Below are 19,909 nucleotides of genomic sequence, written 5' to 3' on the forward strand. Positions count from 1 at the left end.
CTGGGTTCAAATGCAAAGAGCTGGGTGTCAGGGGACCACAGAGTGGTTCCCAGGAGAGGACCTGCAAGCTAGGCCGATGGATGGGGCATGGTACACCGTGCCAAGTGCAGGGGAGACCTAATGGGGCCTCAGCCGGGGAGTGGCACGGTTAGATGGTGGTTGACCCGGTCACACTAGCATCAGCGAGCCGGATGTGTTTGAAAGGAACAGTCTAGAGGCAGAGACTGCTACAGTCATTGAAGGCAAAACTGATGACAGCATAATCCAGAACTAAGGGATTGGAAATAGAGATAACACAGATTCAAGAACTACAGAAGGACGGCTGACTGAATGTGGGCAAGAAAACAATGAGAGAAAAAAAGAAACAAAGTGACCCCAGGATGTTCCTTTGGGTGGCTGGACGGACAGAGGCACCACAGAGGAGTTAGAGAATGGAGGAGGGATGTCTGGTGGGGAGGACAGTAGCTCTTGATGTGGTGAACTGAAGATGCCTGTAGGATGCCTGGGTGGAAACATCCATCCAGGAGCTGTAAAATCAAATCTGGAACTCCAGACGGAGGTTCAGGCCAGAGATACAGATCTGAAGGTATCTGACATTCAGACATTAGTTGAAAGCATGAGCATGAAGGGATCACATCGGAAGCGAGGGAGGAGGCAGAGCAGCAAGCCAAGAGTGGACGGAGATGTTTCAGCAGTGGGTGGAGGAGGAGGAATCCATGAAAGTCTACGAGGCTCAGGGAGAAGCCAGGGGAACCGGTGTTACGGAGTGAGAGGGCACGAGCAAGAGTGTAGCTGTGCCCGGCAAGAAAGGACAAAGTTACCTCGCGATTTGATGATCAGATCATCACATCAGCGACCTTATCGAGGTGAGTGTCTTCTAAATAAGGAGGAAGGGAGCTATTAGAAGGTGTTTGCAGAATGGGAAGACTGAAGAAGCCAGGAGGGGGTTTGGTTAATGAGATAGGAAGAGAGGCAACGGCTGGGGGTGGCGGACTGTAGGGAGGCGGGATGGGTGGTCTCCTCCTCCTCCCCGGAGAGAGCGGCTGAGAAAGATGCGTGAGTTTTCTGAGTCATGAAGCGTAAGGTGGCTCAAAGTGGGACCTTTAGGACAGTAGTAACGGTAGGAACGGTTTTTTGAGAAAAATGGAAAAAGAGCTAACGACGGGCTGGTAAGAGGTCAGAGTCAAGAATCAATCGTGTCAACCTGCTTGATGGTGTGGTGTTTGCTAGCATTCAGCTCTGTTGCCAAAAAAAACAATACTCATTAATAGCAGTGGGTGGAGGAGTGATAGATTGAAAGGCAAGCAAAAGGCCAAACGCTGCATTTGGCTGTGAAAAGAAAAGAAAAACCACACAACTTCACTCCTTGTTCCTGGCTCTTGCGACACAAAGTGGGGACCAGCTGTGTCACCAGAGATCTGGTTAGAAATGCAGATTCTCAGGCCACACCCCAGACCTCCAGCACCAGAATCAGCATTTCACGAGATCCCAGATGGATTCCTATGTACTTGGACTGCTCTCGATCCTAATAGAATTCCCAAGGTGGTTTTATTTTTCTTAACCATACCCCAATGCCCTAGGCTCTACCCTCAGGGGTTTCTGCTTTAGTCTGGGGCGAGCACAGCAAAGGTCCCAGGCGACCCTAATTTGCAGGCAAGGTTGTGATCCACTGTTCAAGACAGATGTTTCTCAGTCTTTCTCCTGCCTCCATCACACCTGAGGGAGACAAACCCTCCCAACAATATGCTTCGTCACTGAAGCAGTACACTGCAGGGTTTGAGCAATGCAGCACTTTGGGTTTTCAACTGTCTTTTGAAATAAATGCCCCTCACTCCCATTGAGAACCCTGGGGACCTCATTAACAGATTCAAATTGGCTGGTCTGGGAGGAGCCGGAGGGTCTGCATTTAATGAGCACCCCAGGGATGCTATCGTGTTTCCCCCGAAAACAAGACCTAACCAGAAGATAAGCCCTGGCATGATTTTTCAGGATGACATCCCCTGAACATAAGCCCTAATGCATCTTTGGAGCAAAAATTAACATAAGACCCGGTCTTATTTTCGGGGAAACACAGTAGCTAGCAGACCACCATGTGTTGAGGAGCAGGTGTGCTAGGTAGGGCATGAGATGGACTTTTCTACTGATGTGAAGTTGAAACTGGTGGAATTCATTTTGAAACATGGGTTCTCCCATTGTCTCACTCCAGACGTACTCTATTGGCATCTCCAGGAACTGGGCTTGGGGCACCTTTGGAGTTTCAAAAGCCCCACATGGAATTTCGATACACCAGCAGGATTGAGCACCCCCAGTGATTCCAAGACGAATGTCCTCCTACAGAGCCTCTATCATTAAAAACCTACTTTAAAGGTTCCAAGCTCACAGTGAGAAAAACAACAGCCGCCTTAGGTCTCCCTGAGCAAGAGTTTCCCGCTTGAGGTTTGGTCATAAACGACATTACTCAAAAGCAAGTCCTATAGTATAACGAGATGGCACAGTGCCGCCACCCCTCCGTTACAAATCATCCAGGAATCCCCCACCCTCACCCCTACACACACACACACACACAACCCCCCCACACACACCCTTTATTTTACAAGCTTCCAGGTACTGTGCTATTCTCCAGGCTGAAGTGAGGGAAGGCAGTCTAGGGCTAATTAGAGAAAGAAAGTAAGTAGTCAGAGTGGAGTTTCCACATGTTAGGTATGGTCAAAAATGCAAAATGCATTTAATTGAGTGGAAAACAGCTCCTCAGCACGTTTCCAGGATTTCCTAGCATCTATATATTTCAATTGACTAGCTTAATCTATGTTTTGATTTCAGATAAAAATTAATTCTCACCTGAAACTAATATAATATTGAATGTCAACTGTAATTGAAAAATAAAAAAATAGTAGCAATTTAGGATAAAAAAATTAATTCATAGATGCTCTAGAGAGCCACATCCTTAACTCCAGATTCTTCTCCGAGAGAGCGCTTTCACTCGGCTTATGGCTACACCTGCTTTGCTAATGCCACATCCAGTCTGAAATGACACTGAGAGGCATGATTTCCTCTCTATGTCCTGAGTTCATGTAGCGACGCCGATTTCAACCTTAATGATTGAACATTCCATCTGAAATACAGTCAGCCAAACTGATCATTTCGCCCCTGAAAAAAATTCTGAGTTGGAAAACACTTACAGAAATGCAGTTTTATATTTTCAAGCACAGAGAGAGCAACCCAACGCAGTCAAGAAGAAAGCTCTTTGGGGGACGGCCTCTAATGAATAGACAGAGGTGACTGCAGAGCCCACCCACTGCTCACAGGCGCACAGACATGCTTCCTACAGACTGCTCCACCAGTGGCTTAGCGTTCCCCACATGACCTTGTTCACAGTATTATTTAGCTTAAAAAATAAAGATGAGGGATGCTGAATCCTCTGTCTGAATCACCTCCAGGTCCAAGATGAGGAATCAGAATCTGTCAGATCTACTATGCAGCAGTCACATGTCTTTGCTAACCTCACAAGCACGGGAACGTATGCAGACGGAGCCTGTGTATACCCCAGGAAGCCCAGGTGCTGATGACAGCTGTGTGGCGCTGCGTGTGTGGGTGCGGGGGTGCACGGGAGCTTATGGAGGGAGTGGGGGCAGGTACTCCTCTCCTAACGCCTTTACCTGAACTCCCCCTCTCCCTAATATGCCACTTACATGGGTCCAGGAAAACTCAAAAGTTGATCAACTACTCTCACTAAGGATTGCAGTCTGGAGAATCGGAGCTCGGTGCTATTACCTTGTGGTTAAGAATTTAAAATTCTGTCACTTCCCAGGGACAAGGCTGCACCATTCTTGGTCATTTCTTACCACTTCATCCTATATTTCTACTTGCTAGGCAGCCAGCCAGCAGCACAAGCAGATGTCCCATAAATATCCACAACTGATCAGGTTCAAAACAAACACCCTCCCCTTGACTTACAAAGGGGCTTCCCCTCCCACCCCTGCCATTACTCATCCCCACAAACATCTGTTAACCACTGAGGCAGAAAACTCTTTCCAAAGGTGGCTGAAACAGTACCCTCCATCCTGCAATGTGACCTTGTTACTCCCTCATCGAGAAGTGGCATCTGATTTCCCTTCCTTTGAATCAGGGCTGGCCTCAGTGACCCTCCTGTAACCAAGACAAATAGCACGAGTGCTGCTGCCTGAACTCCTCCACTGGCTTCTGCTTTGATCTCTTGGGGCACTAGTTCTCCAGGTGGTCCCTCTAAGGACACTCCCACCATTGCAGTCCAGTGCCACGCGGGGAGAAACCCCAGCCACGTGAGGGAGCTCCCATCGGAAGACACAGTTGAACCCCTGAGTTACCCAGCTCAGCTGCCAGAAAAGGGAGTGGAAAAGCTTCCATATGATTCCAGGCTCCAACCGTTCAAAACACCTCAGGTGTTCAAGCATTCGCAGCTGAGGTCCCAGATATCCTAGAGCATAAAGAAGCCATCCCCACTGTGCTCTGTCTGAATTCCTGACTCAGAACCTGTGAACATCATGAAATAGTCATTTTCTGCCAGTAAGTTTGGAGTGGTTTTTTTGTGTTTTTGTTTTGTGTGTGTGTGTGTGTGTGTGTGTGTGCGCGCGTGTGTGTGTGTTTTAATGCAGCAATATTTAACTAGAATACCCACTGGGGGGCCTAAACCAGAAATTACTCCTCAGGCCTCCTTTGCCCTTGACCCTCAGATCGAATGGCACTTGTGAATGTCAAAGCCTTAACGTGTACCGTGATTCTCTCCATCCCGGCCGTCTCAGTTTAGGTCCTCACCACGTTTTACTTGAATGATTGCTTACTCCCTTCTCCCCACTTCTGACAACGTGGGATTTCTAAAATAAATTCATGCACCCAATAAATATTTATTGAGTGCCTGTTATGCGCTCTGCATGGGATAGACGTGGCCTCACTTCTCATGAAGTCAACAGTCTGGTGGGGGAAAGCTTCGTTAGTCACAGAGTCATTCAAGGACATAATCATAAATGACCTCAGGGGAATGAAGGGAGGCGCAAGGGGCTCTGGGATCATACAACAAGGGGCGTCCTCCAGGCTGGGGGGGTGTCCGAGAAGGCTTCTGTAAGGAGGTGACCCTTACGTTGAGACCTGAAGGAGCTGGTCACAGGGGAGGGACTGCCCTAGGGAGTGGGAAGAGTGAATGGAAAGTCATGAAGGAGAGAAAGGCTTGCATGAATCAAGAACTGAAGGTAGGAGATGGTGGATGGAGCATGGTGAGTAAGGCTGCAAGCTGCAGTCAACCAGCTCAGTTGGGATAGGACGACAGGGCCAAATCACACGGGCTGGAGCAGCCAAGGGAGGGAGCTGTAATCAGATTCCAAGTACAGTGCAGTGTCTTTCCATGATGAAGACTGGATTGAGAGGAGCAAACACGGCTGTGCAGAGGCCGTAGTGGGAGGAGGTCACTGCACACCTTAGCATGTTATTTTCAGCCTAAAGTGCTTTCATGGCTCCCTGGGGCCTTCAGAAAGTACCCAAACTCTTCAGCATGACCACCATCCTACCTCATCATCTAGGCTCCAAGAATGACTTGCAATTCCCTGAACTCTCAGCTCTTTGGAGCCTTCCTTTACACTGCCTAAGCCTGGAGTGTCCTACTCCTGAGACCCCTGGGGTCAATTTACCTCTCACACTTATTCAAGAGTCAGCCCGGGGATGCGCACCTTCAGGAAGCCGTCCCTACTCACCTGGTTCCCCACGCATACTTCTGACGAAGCACGCCAACACATTCGATCACACATGCCCACCAAGCATCTCCAACATGCCAGGCCCAGAGCCTCGTGTCCTGACACCAGCTCAGAGGAACACAGGTTGGACCCTGGGCCCTTGTAGCACTAGCTGAGTCGCTGTTAGATGGGCAACATACAACCCGTCACTCAGTTTTTAAAGTGCGGACAAGGAGGGGACTGAGCACACACGAATCCTCCCTTCTCATAATAGTCTCATTTCCCCAAGCTTAATTTCAGTTCCTCCACGCGCCACCTTTCCTCCTGCCACAGAACCCCTGTACGCGGTCCCCTATTCCGGACGCTCTTGCCTCTTACTTCCCCTAATTAACTCCTGCTTATCTTTCACTTGGCAGCTGAGGCAGGACTTTTTTCACAAGGAAGCTGTCCCTGACCCCCATCCGGGGCAGATTCCTTGGTCACAGCTCTTGCAGGGAACCACAGGTCAAGCCATTAAAAGACTAAGTCATTGCACGAGTGAGGCTCTCTTTGCAAGCTTTTGCTTTGTCCCCATAGTTTTATATTTGTATGGGTGGACTTTTCCACAAATACAGTTTTCTGCCTTTAAAGAGACTTTCGTCTTGACCGCCTGCAGGTGTGCTGAACTAGCTGAGACTCAGTCAAAGGTGTTATCTGAAAAAAACCACTGGGGCAGAGGAAAGCATGAGGGTGGGGTTAGCATGTGTCCACAGGTTGGCAAACAAAGAGAAGGCTGTATTAAAGGGAAAGGTCATCTCAGGAGCAGGGATGACACGAAATCACCAAAATTTTCCTCAATATGTGGGCAAATTCACTGCTGGTAAAATTAACCGTTCTTCATTCCAACCATCTCTCCATCCATTCATTGTACTTGAATTTGGGGACAGAAGGATCGGTTAAAAAGAATGACTCTGGCGATGGCGGGTTGGCTCAGTTGGTTAGAGCACAGTGCTCGTAACACCAGCGTCGCTGGTTCGATTCCCACATGGGCCAGTGAGTTGCGTCCTCCACAACTAGAGTGAAAACAACGACTGATTTTGGAGCTGAGCTGTGCCCTCCATAATTAGATTGAAAAAAATGATGACTTGACTTGGAGCTGATGAGTCCTGGAAAAACACACTGTTCCCCGATATTCCCCAATTAGAAACAACAAAAAAGAATGACTCTGCAGCTTCAGCCTGAAGGATCCAGGAGAATCTGAGTATCCCAAAGGGAAGCAGACGGATCAAGAAGAAGATTTGATGATGAAAAGATGGGAGAGCATATGATGAGTGGGGGCTAGATAACTTAGGTTTGATACGAAAGACATTAAGGAAGGAATTGGGGTGTGTGTATGTGTATGGGTGATAATATCTAATATTTATTGAATGCTTACTGCATGCTTAAAACTGTTTTAAGTCCTTTACAGTTATTTTCTGATTTAATCCTCACAACCCCCCAATGAAATAGACGCTAATATTATGCCCATACTACAGATGAGGACACTGCGGCACAGAGAGAAGAAGTCCTCTCCTCAAGGTCACACAACTAGAACGCGGGGCAGCCAAAGCTGAAACCCACATAGTCTGCGTCCAGTCTCCTCCCCCATTCCCACCACATACATTATGTCTCAGAGTCACTCACAGAGATGTGGTACATAAAGCCGATTAAAGGGAATTTGCCTTCCTGCCAAAGGAAGGCCTAGAGAGAGAGAGAACAGAGTCCGAACAGAGATGTGAACATTTTAAGGGTGGGAGGAAGAGTAGCCAGAAGGAAGGAGAAACGGCAGTGCTGGGACAAGAGGGTGTCATGTCCTGCCAAGGAGGTCAGCATTTCCTGAAGGAGAAAAGGTCAAGCACTTCAGAGAAAAACAGAGACTGGGAGAAGATGATTGACAAAAAGCTCACTGGACCTGGCACCGGGGTTCTTGGCAACCTTCAATAAGGTGGCGGTTGGCCCACAGAGGGGAGGAACCCAAGGGAACAGGAGGATGTGGTGGGAGAGAAACAGGTTTCTAGAAGCCTGGCCATGAGACCAGGGGACAGACCCCAGCCAGAGGCAGCAAGCAGGACTCGGGTAAGATGCAGCGGTGAGTGTATTTGTAAGCCAGCCAGAATGGGAAGATAGGAGAGTTCATTAATAAAGCAACGTGGCCAAGGAGGCAGGAGACAGCTTTCTCATTCCGTCCCCAGGCGCAGAAGAAAGAGCCAAGTTGCACTGATCCAGGAACCCTCTTCCCAACGACTTCATCTCTCACCTGGTTCCTGACTGTCACAGAATAACCCAAGGAGTTGACCTCAGTGACACCAACACGGTGGGATCATAAGCAAAATAAACAAGCAAACAAAAAAAACCCCAGCATTCTAAAGTCAAGGAATTTAAAGAAACTATGGCTGAATAAAATTCAACTGGTTTCTTTAAAGCCCAAACTTCTTGGATCCTTTTATGCTAATGGATGACCTTAAGCTCAAGAACAGGATAACGAATTCTGAGTTTCTCATTGCAGGTGCTCACAGTCTTCGTGTCCGGGAGCATCTGGCAGAACTAGTGTTTCCCGGAACACACTCTAGGAAATGCTGTCCTCGTGTGTCCATCAGGAAAGGAGGGTGTTCATCCCATAGCATGGAAAATATTCCCACTGGTTTTCGTCAGTCTTTGCTCAAAGTGAACTAACGGTAAAGTTCCTTTAGCATAACCTGTGGGCTTCTCTCTTCCTCCACGGCATATTTCACCTGCACGTTTTCCCTTGTTCTTGATCTTCACAGCACACAGTAAATAAATGTCCTTCACCTGAGAAGCACTTGTGATGGACGGTTTCTCTCGTGAACATTAAAGCTCAGCTGGTCTAGGGCATCTTTAAAAAAAAGAAAACCAACTTGCTGCACTAAGGTGCTATTGTTAAAGAAACAAATGTGGGCCACGCATTTTTAGGCCCTGTTCTGCTGTGATGGGTACTGGCCCCTGGTGTGACTCGGCCCAATGGCACTTCACACTGATTCACGCTCTAAAGAACTGCGTTCTTTGAAGAAAATTGTCCTTCGTGTAAAATGTCAAGACAGACAGATGACGGTTAACGAGAGCAACGATGACCATAATTGAGAATACGCCCAAGTGAGAATATGAAAAAAAAGTTAAGAAAGGGGGAAAAGGGGATGCAGAGGAAGAAGGGAGGGAAGGAGAGAGGAGAGGAAGCAGACTGGTTGGGGGTTGCGGGGTGCCAGGCAGAAGTAGGAAGTGGGTGGGGGTGGAGAGGTCTGGTCTAGCACTGAATATCCTTTGACAGGGGTTTTGAGACACGAGAAACACCAAATTCTTTTAGAAATAGAAGGCACTGCTGGAAAAGATGAAGGGCCAAGACCAAGCCTGAGTTCCTTCAATACCTGTGTTTTGACCTCTACACTGAACGGTCAGGAAAGAGCCCTGAGCGCCAGAATGTGAAGGCGTAGTTGGAAAAAACCAGAGCTGAGAGCTTCCACCCACTACGTGCTTGCCTGACATTTCTCCAGCCACCCAACCCCAATGAGTCCCTCTGCTGCGTCCTCACCCACAGCGCTGATACCGTGGCACCAAGCACCAACAGCCAAGTTCACCCTTCACCCCTCTGAGTCAACTCTCTGCCAATTCATCAGATACTCACACAGGGCAGAGATTCCAAGATTGTGATATGAAACTTAGGACAGTGGGGGAAGGAATGAGGAAGAAACATGTTATTCACTATTTGGGCAATCAACTAGAACTCCCTTGCTAACCTGTTGGGCTACTTCAGCTCTATCCCCATTTGACCAACATCCAGTCTGGACCTGTTATGACAGAGGCCACATTCCTGTTCAGATTGGCAGTGATTCCACTTTAATATAGTTCAATTATCATGATTTCAATACTTTCTACTTAGAAGCAGAAAGCATTTAAGCTTAATACTCAATAGCTTAAAATTACAGCCAGAAACCCACAGTAAAGTCAAAAAAGTCTACATGCTTGAGGTGGAAAGCTGAGGAGAGGCAAATGATATACACTAATTAATGGCCTCCACACGTTTCAGAGACTGTGGTGGGAGGGGGCCCACGTGGACACGTGTACTCACCAACATCGAGAACCTCCCCACACAGAAGAGCTGAAGAGAGGTATCATTTGACCAGACCAGGAGTAATCACTACCTAAATCAGATTCCATGCCTTACCAGTTTTTCTACAGGTGAAAACTGTTTGGAAACCTCCCCCACCCCCCCCCCAAAAAAAAACCCCACAAACCCAGCTTAACCAGGAAGCAGAACCCTGGAAGGAATGGTGAGGGGGCAAGGAGCGACATGAGGAAAAACAGACTTCTGGGAGACCTAGGGGGGCAGACCAGCTATGATGGAGACTTTGAGGAAACTGAATAAAACCAGAGGTTATTCTGATAGAGGCTGAGAGGTGAGTCTGGAGAGTCTGAAACAGATCGATTTCATGGAGATTTCTGTGAATGGGAAACTGAAGTTATTCAGCTGGAATTCGAGGGATCTTGAGGAAACATTTTCAACTTGGAACAAATCTGGAATCCAAAGAGAAAAGGATCAGCTTCCTCATGGAGCAGAAAAGCTACATTTATTTGTCAGGGTAAGAGAACCAGCAGGAAATGAAACAGAAAAGCCACAGGGGAAAAAGCATAATCATAAAAGTAAGGTACGTCCAGTTATCCTAAAAGGCGGGCCTGTGGTCATTTTCAAGAAACAGCAGTAGAGCTGAGTAATTGGCAATAGAGACCGTACGGCCCACAGGGCCTGAAATATTTACTCTCTGGCTCCTAAGAGAAAAACCACTGGTCTATTTCCTGTCTTGAAAGTGCCCTGATTCTGGGCAGGTAGCACAGTTTGCTGTATAACAGGCCCCACATGGCAAGCAGAGACCTATAAAAAAATTTCCTAGAGAAACAGAGAGCCAAAACCATTTGATATTCACAAATGACTGAACAAAAGGTATGGGAACTCCGAGGCTCCTGGGTGCAGTAACAAGTACATTCTCCCATCTACAACTCCCCCCGAAACACAGAGACACTAACTTCTATTTCTTGGCAGAACTGGTCAGATACGGTCGACCAGCCCCACATACTGAGGACGATATGTACTTGTCCTAGCCCATCAACATTCTCCCAACTGCATCCTAAGAGAAGAGCAGGAAAAAGCCTCCTGCATGATGTAAAATGGGCCATCTGTCCTTTGCAGCCATTGCCACTGCTCACGTGAGGATGGTCGAGGACAGTGCCTAGTCTTCTGGTCCCAGCTCAGTTAGTTACCTTTTTTGAATGTCTCCCGTCTTTCCTCTGCTTCTCTGTTGACTCGATTCTGTACGGGCTCAACCTCAGGTTCCTGGTCTTCAAGTTCATCTTCTGTTTCATCGTCACTGTAGGGAACCACTTCGTCATTAGGTTGAGAATCCTCCTCAAATGTCGTTTCTGAGTCTCTTTTTGTACTCATTCTGCTGGCAGATTGGAACTACCTGGTTTAAAAGAAAGGGAAACCAGAGTAAATTCTGACCCAAGCCCAGTTTTTGGTTGAATATTGCCTGCGTCTGGTTACCAGGTCCTTGAAACAGAACCTTATTTTACTAACATGTAAATATGTCTGAATAATGACCCAAAAGTTCAAATTGTCACGCAAATAAAAACAAAACCATTCATTATTGATTAAATGCTTGTGTGAGAATTAACAACAAAAATAGAGCTGCAAAATTTTTTTTAAGGGGGTAGACAAACTTTAAGATTGTGTTTCTGATTATACATCTCTACCCAGTGAAATCAATGTAATTAGTTCATAACCAACATTAAAATAAAATGAAACAGATTATAAAATATCAGAGTACAGCAGGCATTGTCAGAGTTAGTGCTGTTTGGTCAAACAGCTTACAAAAACGACGCATACACACGTTTATTTGCATTGTGGGCCTAATGAAATTGAATTTCTTACTGTGGATTGCTAGCAGAATTTGAAAACCACTTCCCTAAATTATCTGATTTCTGCTAACATTAATATTCTGAGCCTTTATTCTGATACATTTTCTAGGCAAGCTGAGGTCCTCAAATTTTGCTAATGACTTCCTGGGAGTAGTCCCTAGCCAATTTTCCTGCCGCCATCCACATTTTGTATCTAGAATTTGTGTTTGTGTATATACCACTGTATAAAGTGACTCTACACAAGTGAGAAGGACAACTTTAGCTATATTCATATCAGGAAAATATGTACCCAAATATCTCAGGACAGACCTACAGCCTGACATTATTTGCATAAGCATCACACTGCCACGTACTCAGTATTGTTAAAAATAGCTGCTCATATTTATTTAGCGTTGCCTGCATGCCAGGCTCTGCCTGAAATGCTTCACAGACAGCAGCTCCTTGAAACTTCCCACACCACCGTGGTAATGGTAGTATTATTGTTAATCCTACTACAGAGGAGAACAACAAAACTCTGCAATGTTGAATAACCAGCATGATAATCATTAAAATTTTGCGTCAAAAACAATTGCTTTCCAAGGAGAGATTTTCTATATTCTACTATTTGTTAGTCGGTTACATATTTGAATTGAGTGCGAGTAGCCTTGAGTGGGACTACGGAGCTGATTGTATGCTTTGTACCAAATCTAGCCTCTTGGACATCTAAATGTTTATAGCCATAAGTCTACATCTAGGGAATGTTCAAATAGTTATATGAGGATTTTGTCCAGCGTTATTTAAAATGCTGAAACCCAGAAGCAACCTGGATGTCCAATGATTGGCAAGTGTGTACATAAATTGTGGCTTCCTCATGCGATGGGACAGTGGACCACAATTTAGATCATGAAGAGAAGGGGTTTTAATGACATTGCAAATGTCCAGACATATTAGGTTGAGAGGTGAATTAATGATCCATCTGTACAGCATAGTCCCAGTTTTTCCACACACATTTATTCATTTTCCAAAATTCCAATAATGGCCATGTATGCTTTTAAGTGAGATGATGCACGTAAAGTGCTCTAGGCAATATTTAGCCTACAGTAAGGACTCAAATGTTACTCATTGCTTTGTTAACATTTCCCTAATTAGAAAACTGTCAGTTATAATAACAAATGGAACCGTATGGGGATTTATCCGTTGGGGCTTTTCCAAGTCCAAAAATCACTTCTAAAACACACCTGCCCCTCATGGGGAGGCAAAATATTCGACGAGTATAAAATATGAGCATAGTTAAGCACAGGCATATTCAGTTATAAAACCTGTTAATTGCTATTAACCCTTGTAAATGGCTATTTCTTAGGATTTCACAAGTGTTTAATTGGGCTTATTTGTGGTTTTGTAATATAGTGACTTCTATGCTAATATTTAAATTTAATACACTCTTAAAAATCCCCAGGCTCTCAAAGGCAAAACTTCCACCAGAAATCTTTCAGAACAAAAATAATAAAGTGGTTACTACTTATTGAGCACTTAGTATGTGTGGAGCAGGACAACCCTATGAGGTAAATATTAATATTATCGTCCTATCTTACAGATAAGTAGACTGAGGCTCAGCTGGTGGGTAGCAGGGTCAGGACGTATTCTCTCCATTATAGGGGCATATAAAATGTTGAAAAGTCTGAAAGTACCATATAGAAACATTTTGATTGTAGTAAGACATACATAAGGTTTACCATTGAAACCATTTTTAAGTGTACAGGTCAGTGTGGCATTAAGCACATTGCATAGAAACACTTTTAAGCGATCACTTCATCATCATTACTGCCACGCATCTGCATGCTTATTTCCCATGTTAACACTGGATCCAGTCCTTCAAGGTTAAAGAGGAGACAAGCAAAAAGAAGTGGACTTGATAAACATGCGTACGTGATCCAAAGTAAGCAAGGCATTGCGTAACCAACCACCTCACCACCTGAACGTCCACCGTAGGCCAGATATAGATCTGGAAAGCACGGGCAGGCCGACCTGGAAAGCATGGGCAGGGAGCACCAAGCCAAGTGGGAAGCTCCCTGCTGTATGTACATATGTGTGTGTAATGTAGACACACATGGGACTAGTTTAGCTCTGTCATGTTAGGATTACTAAAGGAAAATTAAAAAGAAATCATTTCTTCGAAGCCCTAGCTGATATAAAGCAGTTTCCAGGTCTGAGCCATGATCCCGGTGAGGCCGGCACTCTAGATAATATGGGCTTGGAAACTTTGTAATGTCTCTTACCACCACTGCAGCACATTGCACACACGCGTGCATTTACTCAACCTCCTTGAAGCAAGGTGTAGGCCACTACACTAGACCCTGGGAACAGACCACTTAGAGACCTCGGGGTTATTGAGGGATACAGATAAGTAAACTGTGCAGGACAGCCATAGTCACTTCTACCCAAACACACACCTCCAAACCATTCCCTCCTCTCCATCTCCATGGCCACCACCCTAATTCAGACTACCGTCATCTTTCCTCTGAGATGCCGCACGTGCAAGCTAACTGGACTTCCTGCAATGAACCTCCACATGGCCACCAGACTCATGCCATTCTCCTGCACGTTACTTTCCGTTCCTTCCTTCTCGGTGCTCATGAAAGACAACAATTTTCAAGACATAGACTCAAAAACGATATCCTCCATAGAGGAACGAAACTCCTCAGCCCTCTCTCCTCCGCCCCCAGACCTGCTCCTCCCTAAGGAAGGGCCCTTGATAAATACATTGGTCAGAGCCTGAAGCACTAGGTAGAAGGGGTCATGTTACTGAATTATCTGACTTTAGGGCTCAGGATATTGCAGGGGTCGTTCCCCACCTCACCATCTCCCTGTGGTCAACACCCCAGGATGGGGTCTGCCTTCTGGCAGCTCCCCTCTCTGTTGTGTCCCCCAGCAGACAATTGTCTGGCTGTGGACTCTAGGCTTTTCTGCAGGCCTGCCTAAAAATAACCTGGGGAGGCTGGCGTAAGAGGGAGAAGGGGGAAGAGTAGGAACTAAGAGGCATCATTTGTCCCAGAGCTTGGTTTGGGGCTTTTCCAGCTTTTAATCAAGCGGTACCTCTTTTCCCATCCTGCCTTCTGCAGTATTCAGCTCTCTTGGTCATAAACCCCAGAAGACAAGAGGGGCAAATGGCAGGATTTCCAAACTTGAACCCCTAACGTCCATTATTTGTCATCTTTGGATGGTTGGCTATGAAATACTTGTGACGTGAATGCATACACGAAATCCTCTGAGCCCTCTGTGGGGAGGAGGCTCTGAAGGAGAGAGCAAAAGGGAACCCAGGGGAAAAGAATCACCTTTCTGCCTTTGCCATAAAACTCTGAAGTCAGAAGGAATGAAAGCACAAACTTTTGTTGCTATCACAAGATTTCCAGATTCAAATGAAGGGAAAGTGGGGACCAAGAAAGCTGAGTTTTGCCACTGCTAGGGTATAATCTGTATGCATACACAGCAACGGGAACTCAGAGGCTGAGAAAGGCCAAGAGTCACTGATCAATGATATCTTTGTTGTATAACTTAATTCGGGTCCAGAGTGACCCAAGCTTAGACAGGAAGTAAGATTCACAATATTCATTTTTGTTCCTTCTTTGTCATCTTTTTTTTCCTACAGCTTTTAAAGTCCTCAACAAGAAAGGGTATTTCTGAAATGTGTTTTTTGCTCATTTCATTTGCTTATGATTATTATTAAAGAAAATATAAAATATGTAACATAACATATCATGATATAGTAAATTTGGATATTATATTTCTGTATGTTCTATACTATGTATGTTTAATATTATACGCTCGATATTATATAACCAATTACAACTCTGGCCGGCAAAAGCTAAGATGCCGCCAATGATCCCGCCGTCTTTTATATAATCCCCTCCCCATAAGAGCCGGCTGGACTTAGTGCCTTGTTTTTAACCAACAGAATACAGCACAGGTAATGGGATGTCTCGCCCATGATTAGGTTACAAGAGACTGTAACTTCCTTCTTGCCAGCCAGCTCTCCCCTCTTCCTGGCTTTGATAAAGCCGCTGCCCTACAAAGAGGCTCATATGGCAAGAAACTGAGTGAGCATCCGGCCAATAGACAGAAAGGAACTGGGGTCTTCAGTCCCACACCCCTCAAGGAAATGAATTTTGTACATGTATGGCATGGTAACTATGGCCAACCATACAGTGTGGTACATTTGAAAGCCACTAAGAGAGTCGATCTTAAAAATTCTCATCACAAGAAAAAAAACTGTAACTCTGTGAGGTCAATCTATATAACTGACATATAAATTTGCATTAGTTTAAGGTGTACAGCATAATGATTTGACTTACGTATATATTGCAAAATGATCACTATGACTAAACTTACAGTGACCATTTCGCAATATTGTACACCTTAATCTAATGCAAATTTTAATGTCAATTATGTCCCAATAAAACTGGGGAAAAAAATTTTTTTTGAAAAATGAAACAACCACATGAACTTGGAAGTAGGTCCTTCTTCAGTCCATCCTTCAGAAGAGACCGCAGCTTGGGCTGACGCCTTAATTGCAGCCTGGAGAGAGACGCTGAAGCAGAGGACGCAGTTAAGCTGTGCTCAGATTCCTGTTCCATAGAAACTGGGAGATATAAAATGTGTGTTGTTTTTGCTGCTAAGTTTTAAAGTAATTTGTTACGTAAGCAATAGATAACTGATACACATACCATTAATCACAAATAATAATAATAATTCTATGGTAAGGTACCTAATATGGCCACTAATGTTTCCACCTTATTCTAAAGAAGAGCCCCATCTAAGAGGCAGCACAAATCCCTGTTATCCTAGTTAGTCCAGACACATGCCGCGCCCTGTTTGGAATCTGCCCAATACTCTTGAGAGTAAAATCTGACAAGCTTGATGACAGTTGTAATTAGATGGAGAATCTGATGAAGCAACAGTAATAAAACATATCTAGGATCTAGATTAAATTTAAACTTTATACCGTTATCGAGACATAATTACTGTCCCCAGGACAAACGGGGTTATATTTTTCATTTCCTCCCAAACTGAAGCCTAGAAAACCTAGAAGCATGGGATAACTAACGTAAAACTAAGGGACCATTTTAATATCACTGTTGTGGGGACAAGTCAACCTGATAGAAAAGGCTTATGATAGAAAAGGCTTCTCTGGGTCCATAGCTTCATCTGTTCTGCAAAAGTGCACCCCGGTGCCCTCTGCCACACAAAAGACCGACAAACTTTTCACATTACATAACTTCGATGGCTACCAGTGAAAAAGATGCAGGGAAACTCAACATTTGGACCCTTCAGAGTTTTGTGTGTGTGTTTTTTTTCCTGTTAAAACTTAACAGATTTCTTGGTGATAGGTCCAACTCTGCCATGGGGCCCCCAACATCTCCTAATGATGATGATTATTTCTCATTAAGATTAGGCAGGCCCTAGCAGTTCCCTACGTATTTTTCACACACATCATCTCACACAATTGTCATGGAATTATTCTGAGATGTGTGGCCAATATCATTGCCATTTTACCAATGAGAAAACTGAGGTGGTTAAGGAACTTGCCAAGGTTATTTCAGTGGTAACCCTGCGATAACGCCGTTAAGTGTACTGTCAGAAGTGGTAACCTCAGACTGGATTCAGCCCCCCTCTCTGCATAGCCAAATCGGTGCTTGGTGTGGTGCAGTGAACACACCTGGATTCAGACTGGAATTCAAGCACTGTGGGGGTGGGGCGCATCAGAGCCTGCGCCCCAATTGGAAGTGTCAACTGCTTTCCCCTTCCACTTACCAACTTAGAGCATCACTAGTCACAAGAAAAACCTAGGCAAAGGAAATGGAGAAAATGACCAGCAGAATAGAGCAAACCCTGTGGTCTGCAGGCAGGCCTCTCTTACACCAACGAGTGATGGTAAAATTTTAACTGCTTCTCAATTTATTTCACATTAGGGAGTACTTAAGTGAATAATTATTTGTGAAGTGTTTTGAGCTGGGCAGTATGGGAGTCGCAGAGGGAACAACAACTCGGATGAATGGGAGGGCGCTTTCCAGGCATGAGGAATAGCTGGGACGGAGATGCAGTAGCAGGAAGTAGGAGGCACACGCACAGCTGAGAGATTTAGGGGTGCAAGAGCTGGTGAAAGGCTGGCCGGAGGCACCTTCCCCAGCCCGTGAGGATTTGACAAGGCTTTGTTACTGAGAGCAGAAGAAACCATTGAAAATGTCTGCAAGGAAAGGAATCTGATCTGTACAGCTCTTGAGGAAGATTAATCTGACAGAGGAGGGAGTGGGGGGCGGTGACCAGGAAGGTGAGAGCCAGGCAGGGACACCATCCAGAGGTCACAGTGGACCCTAAGAATATCCCAGTCACCATTTTGTCATCTGTAAAACCAAGTAGTTTGGTCATATTACTTCTGCAGCCACGATCTGCAACCCTCATGGTGAGTGTAGCTGGAGTAAGAAGGAATCCAGGCGTTAGGAATACAGGAATTAGGGTGGTGGCAAGCAGAAAGAAATGTGTTTAAAATTAAGACAGGGTGGGGTTGCCATTTATTTGTCTGGAAAACTAAGAAAAGAAGTAAACAAAAGACTAGAACTGGTTCCCAAAGGATAATAATGCCAGAATTCCCCCAAACGTTTATTTTGGAGACTCACTCTCAATCCACAATTGTTTTTATAAAAAACACTGAAAGTAACCAGGAGAAAAGCATTGTTATTTTTACATTCAAGTTTCATGCTTACTTGTTAGGGACAATGGCCCTATTTTACTTCGTCAGTATTGTCTCTACGATTAGGTTTTTAAAAATTATATTCATGCTTAAATAATATAAAATCACAGAGGCTTGAAAGTGACGGCTGCCTGGAAGCAAAACCTCCAAGGTAAAATTTTAAAAACTAAGTCAAGTTTAATTAATTTTAATGTTTGAAAAGTCATCAACCTATCGATAGATGGCTGCATTTAACAAAGGTTACACTAATGAAAGATCAAAGAATCAGCAAGTCTGCCAGAACTAAACATAAACCTTAAAATTTTCACTCTACCAAGAGACCATTTATATTCCCCGTTCAGATCCAATAGGAACTGCTGGTTTGAATAAAAGGGTATAGAAGGGGCAGGTGTGAGAAGTAAATGGAAATAATAAACACACAGGGAAAAGATTACTCTTACTAGCAATTCAAAGGCAAACTGGTGGAAACATACGATACGTTTTATGCCTATTAATATTCAATGAGTACATTGAATGCTGGCTGTGGTAAAGCTGAATGAATGCACTCACACACACATCCCTGCTGCTGCTGGCACTGAAATTGGTACATTCCTTATGGCAATATAGCAACACTTTATGTACCAAGAACAATATAAAGCTATTTATAACATGTGACACAATAATCTCATTTATACAAATGATCCCAGTAGAAATAATTAAATGAGTAAAATAAGTATTCAAATGAAATTTTTTTATTGTCATTGTTAGCTAAAAAAGCAGGAATAAAAACCACCTGAAAGTCCTACAGGATAATGATTTTATAAATTATGATTTTAGTGTAGCAATTAAAAACAACAGCAATGGAAATAATATTAGTATTGATATTAATATTATTAATATGAAAAGGGGGGAAGACAGAAATCAGAATTGTTTCCTATTACTGTAGCGTTGTAAGTAACACATATGTATACTTCAGAAAAGAAATTTTGCTCTGAAAGAAAGGATCCACTGTGTATGTTTCTCTTTCCAATATAATCAGCGATTGAGAACTCCTACCCTCCCCTTGTTGAAGACTACTGAACAGTTACTTATGTGCTGGGATCATTTCATCAAATCCTTACATCACACCCAAAAGGAAGGATTGTCCTCATTTTGCAGGCTCTATAGAGGTTAGGTGACTTCTCCAGGGTCATACAGTGAGGGATCAACCAGGTCTGTTTGCCCCCAAATCTTTTAAGATTTGTCACAGAGCTGTTCAAAGGGGAAGAGAAGTTATATCAGGGTATTACTTTCTTTACTGTCATGCTCACCTGTACTTAATTTACTACCATCCTATCCCTGCCAACGACTACAAAACCAAAAACTGGAGCACGAAAGCTGGTTGGTTTCATCCAGAGGCTGTCTCCGAGCTCCGAGAAGAGATGGTTTGCATGTCAGGGAGGGAGACATGAAACCTATTAATTTTTGTCTTAGGTATCATTGCATCTTCCTAGTACTTCAATAAACTAAGACTCCAATTCTCTCCTAAAGATCATGAGATGCCGTGAAATCTACTCTGTGTCCA

At 44.5% G+C, this 19,909-nt stretch overlaps 1 protein-coding gene across 2 annotated transcripts in view; it reads right to left on the minus strand.

The window, feature by feature from the left end:
* The window catches only part of ATP8B1 (ATPase phospholipid transporting 8B1), a 113,758-nt gene that overhangs the window by 47,275 nt on the left and 46,574 nt on the right, over positions 1-19,909 (minus strand). For both annotated transcript variants that reach the window (XM_033087507.1, XM_033087508.1), the window contains exon 2: positions 10,986-11,188. In XM_033087507.1, the coding sequence (XP_032943398.1) occupies positions 10,986-11,166 (181 nt within the window). In that variant the 5' untranslated portion in view covers positions 11,167-11,188. The remainder of the gene's footprint in view (positions 1-10,985; positions 11,189-19,909) is intronic.

Source organism: Rhinolophus ferrumequinum, chromosome 19 (genome assembly GCF_004115265.2).
Source record: "Rhinolophus ferrumequinum isolate MPI-CBG mRhiFer1 chromosome 19, mRhiFer1_v1.p, whole genome shotgun sequence".
Lineage (NCBI taxonomy): Eukaryota > Metazoa > Chordata > Mammalia > Chiroptera > Rhinolophidae > Rhinolophus > Rhinolophus ferrumequinum.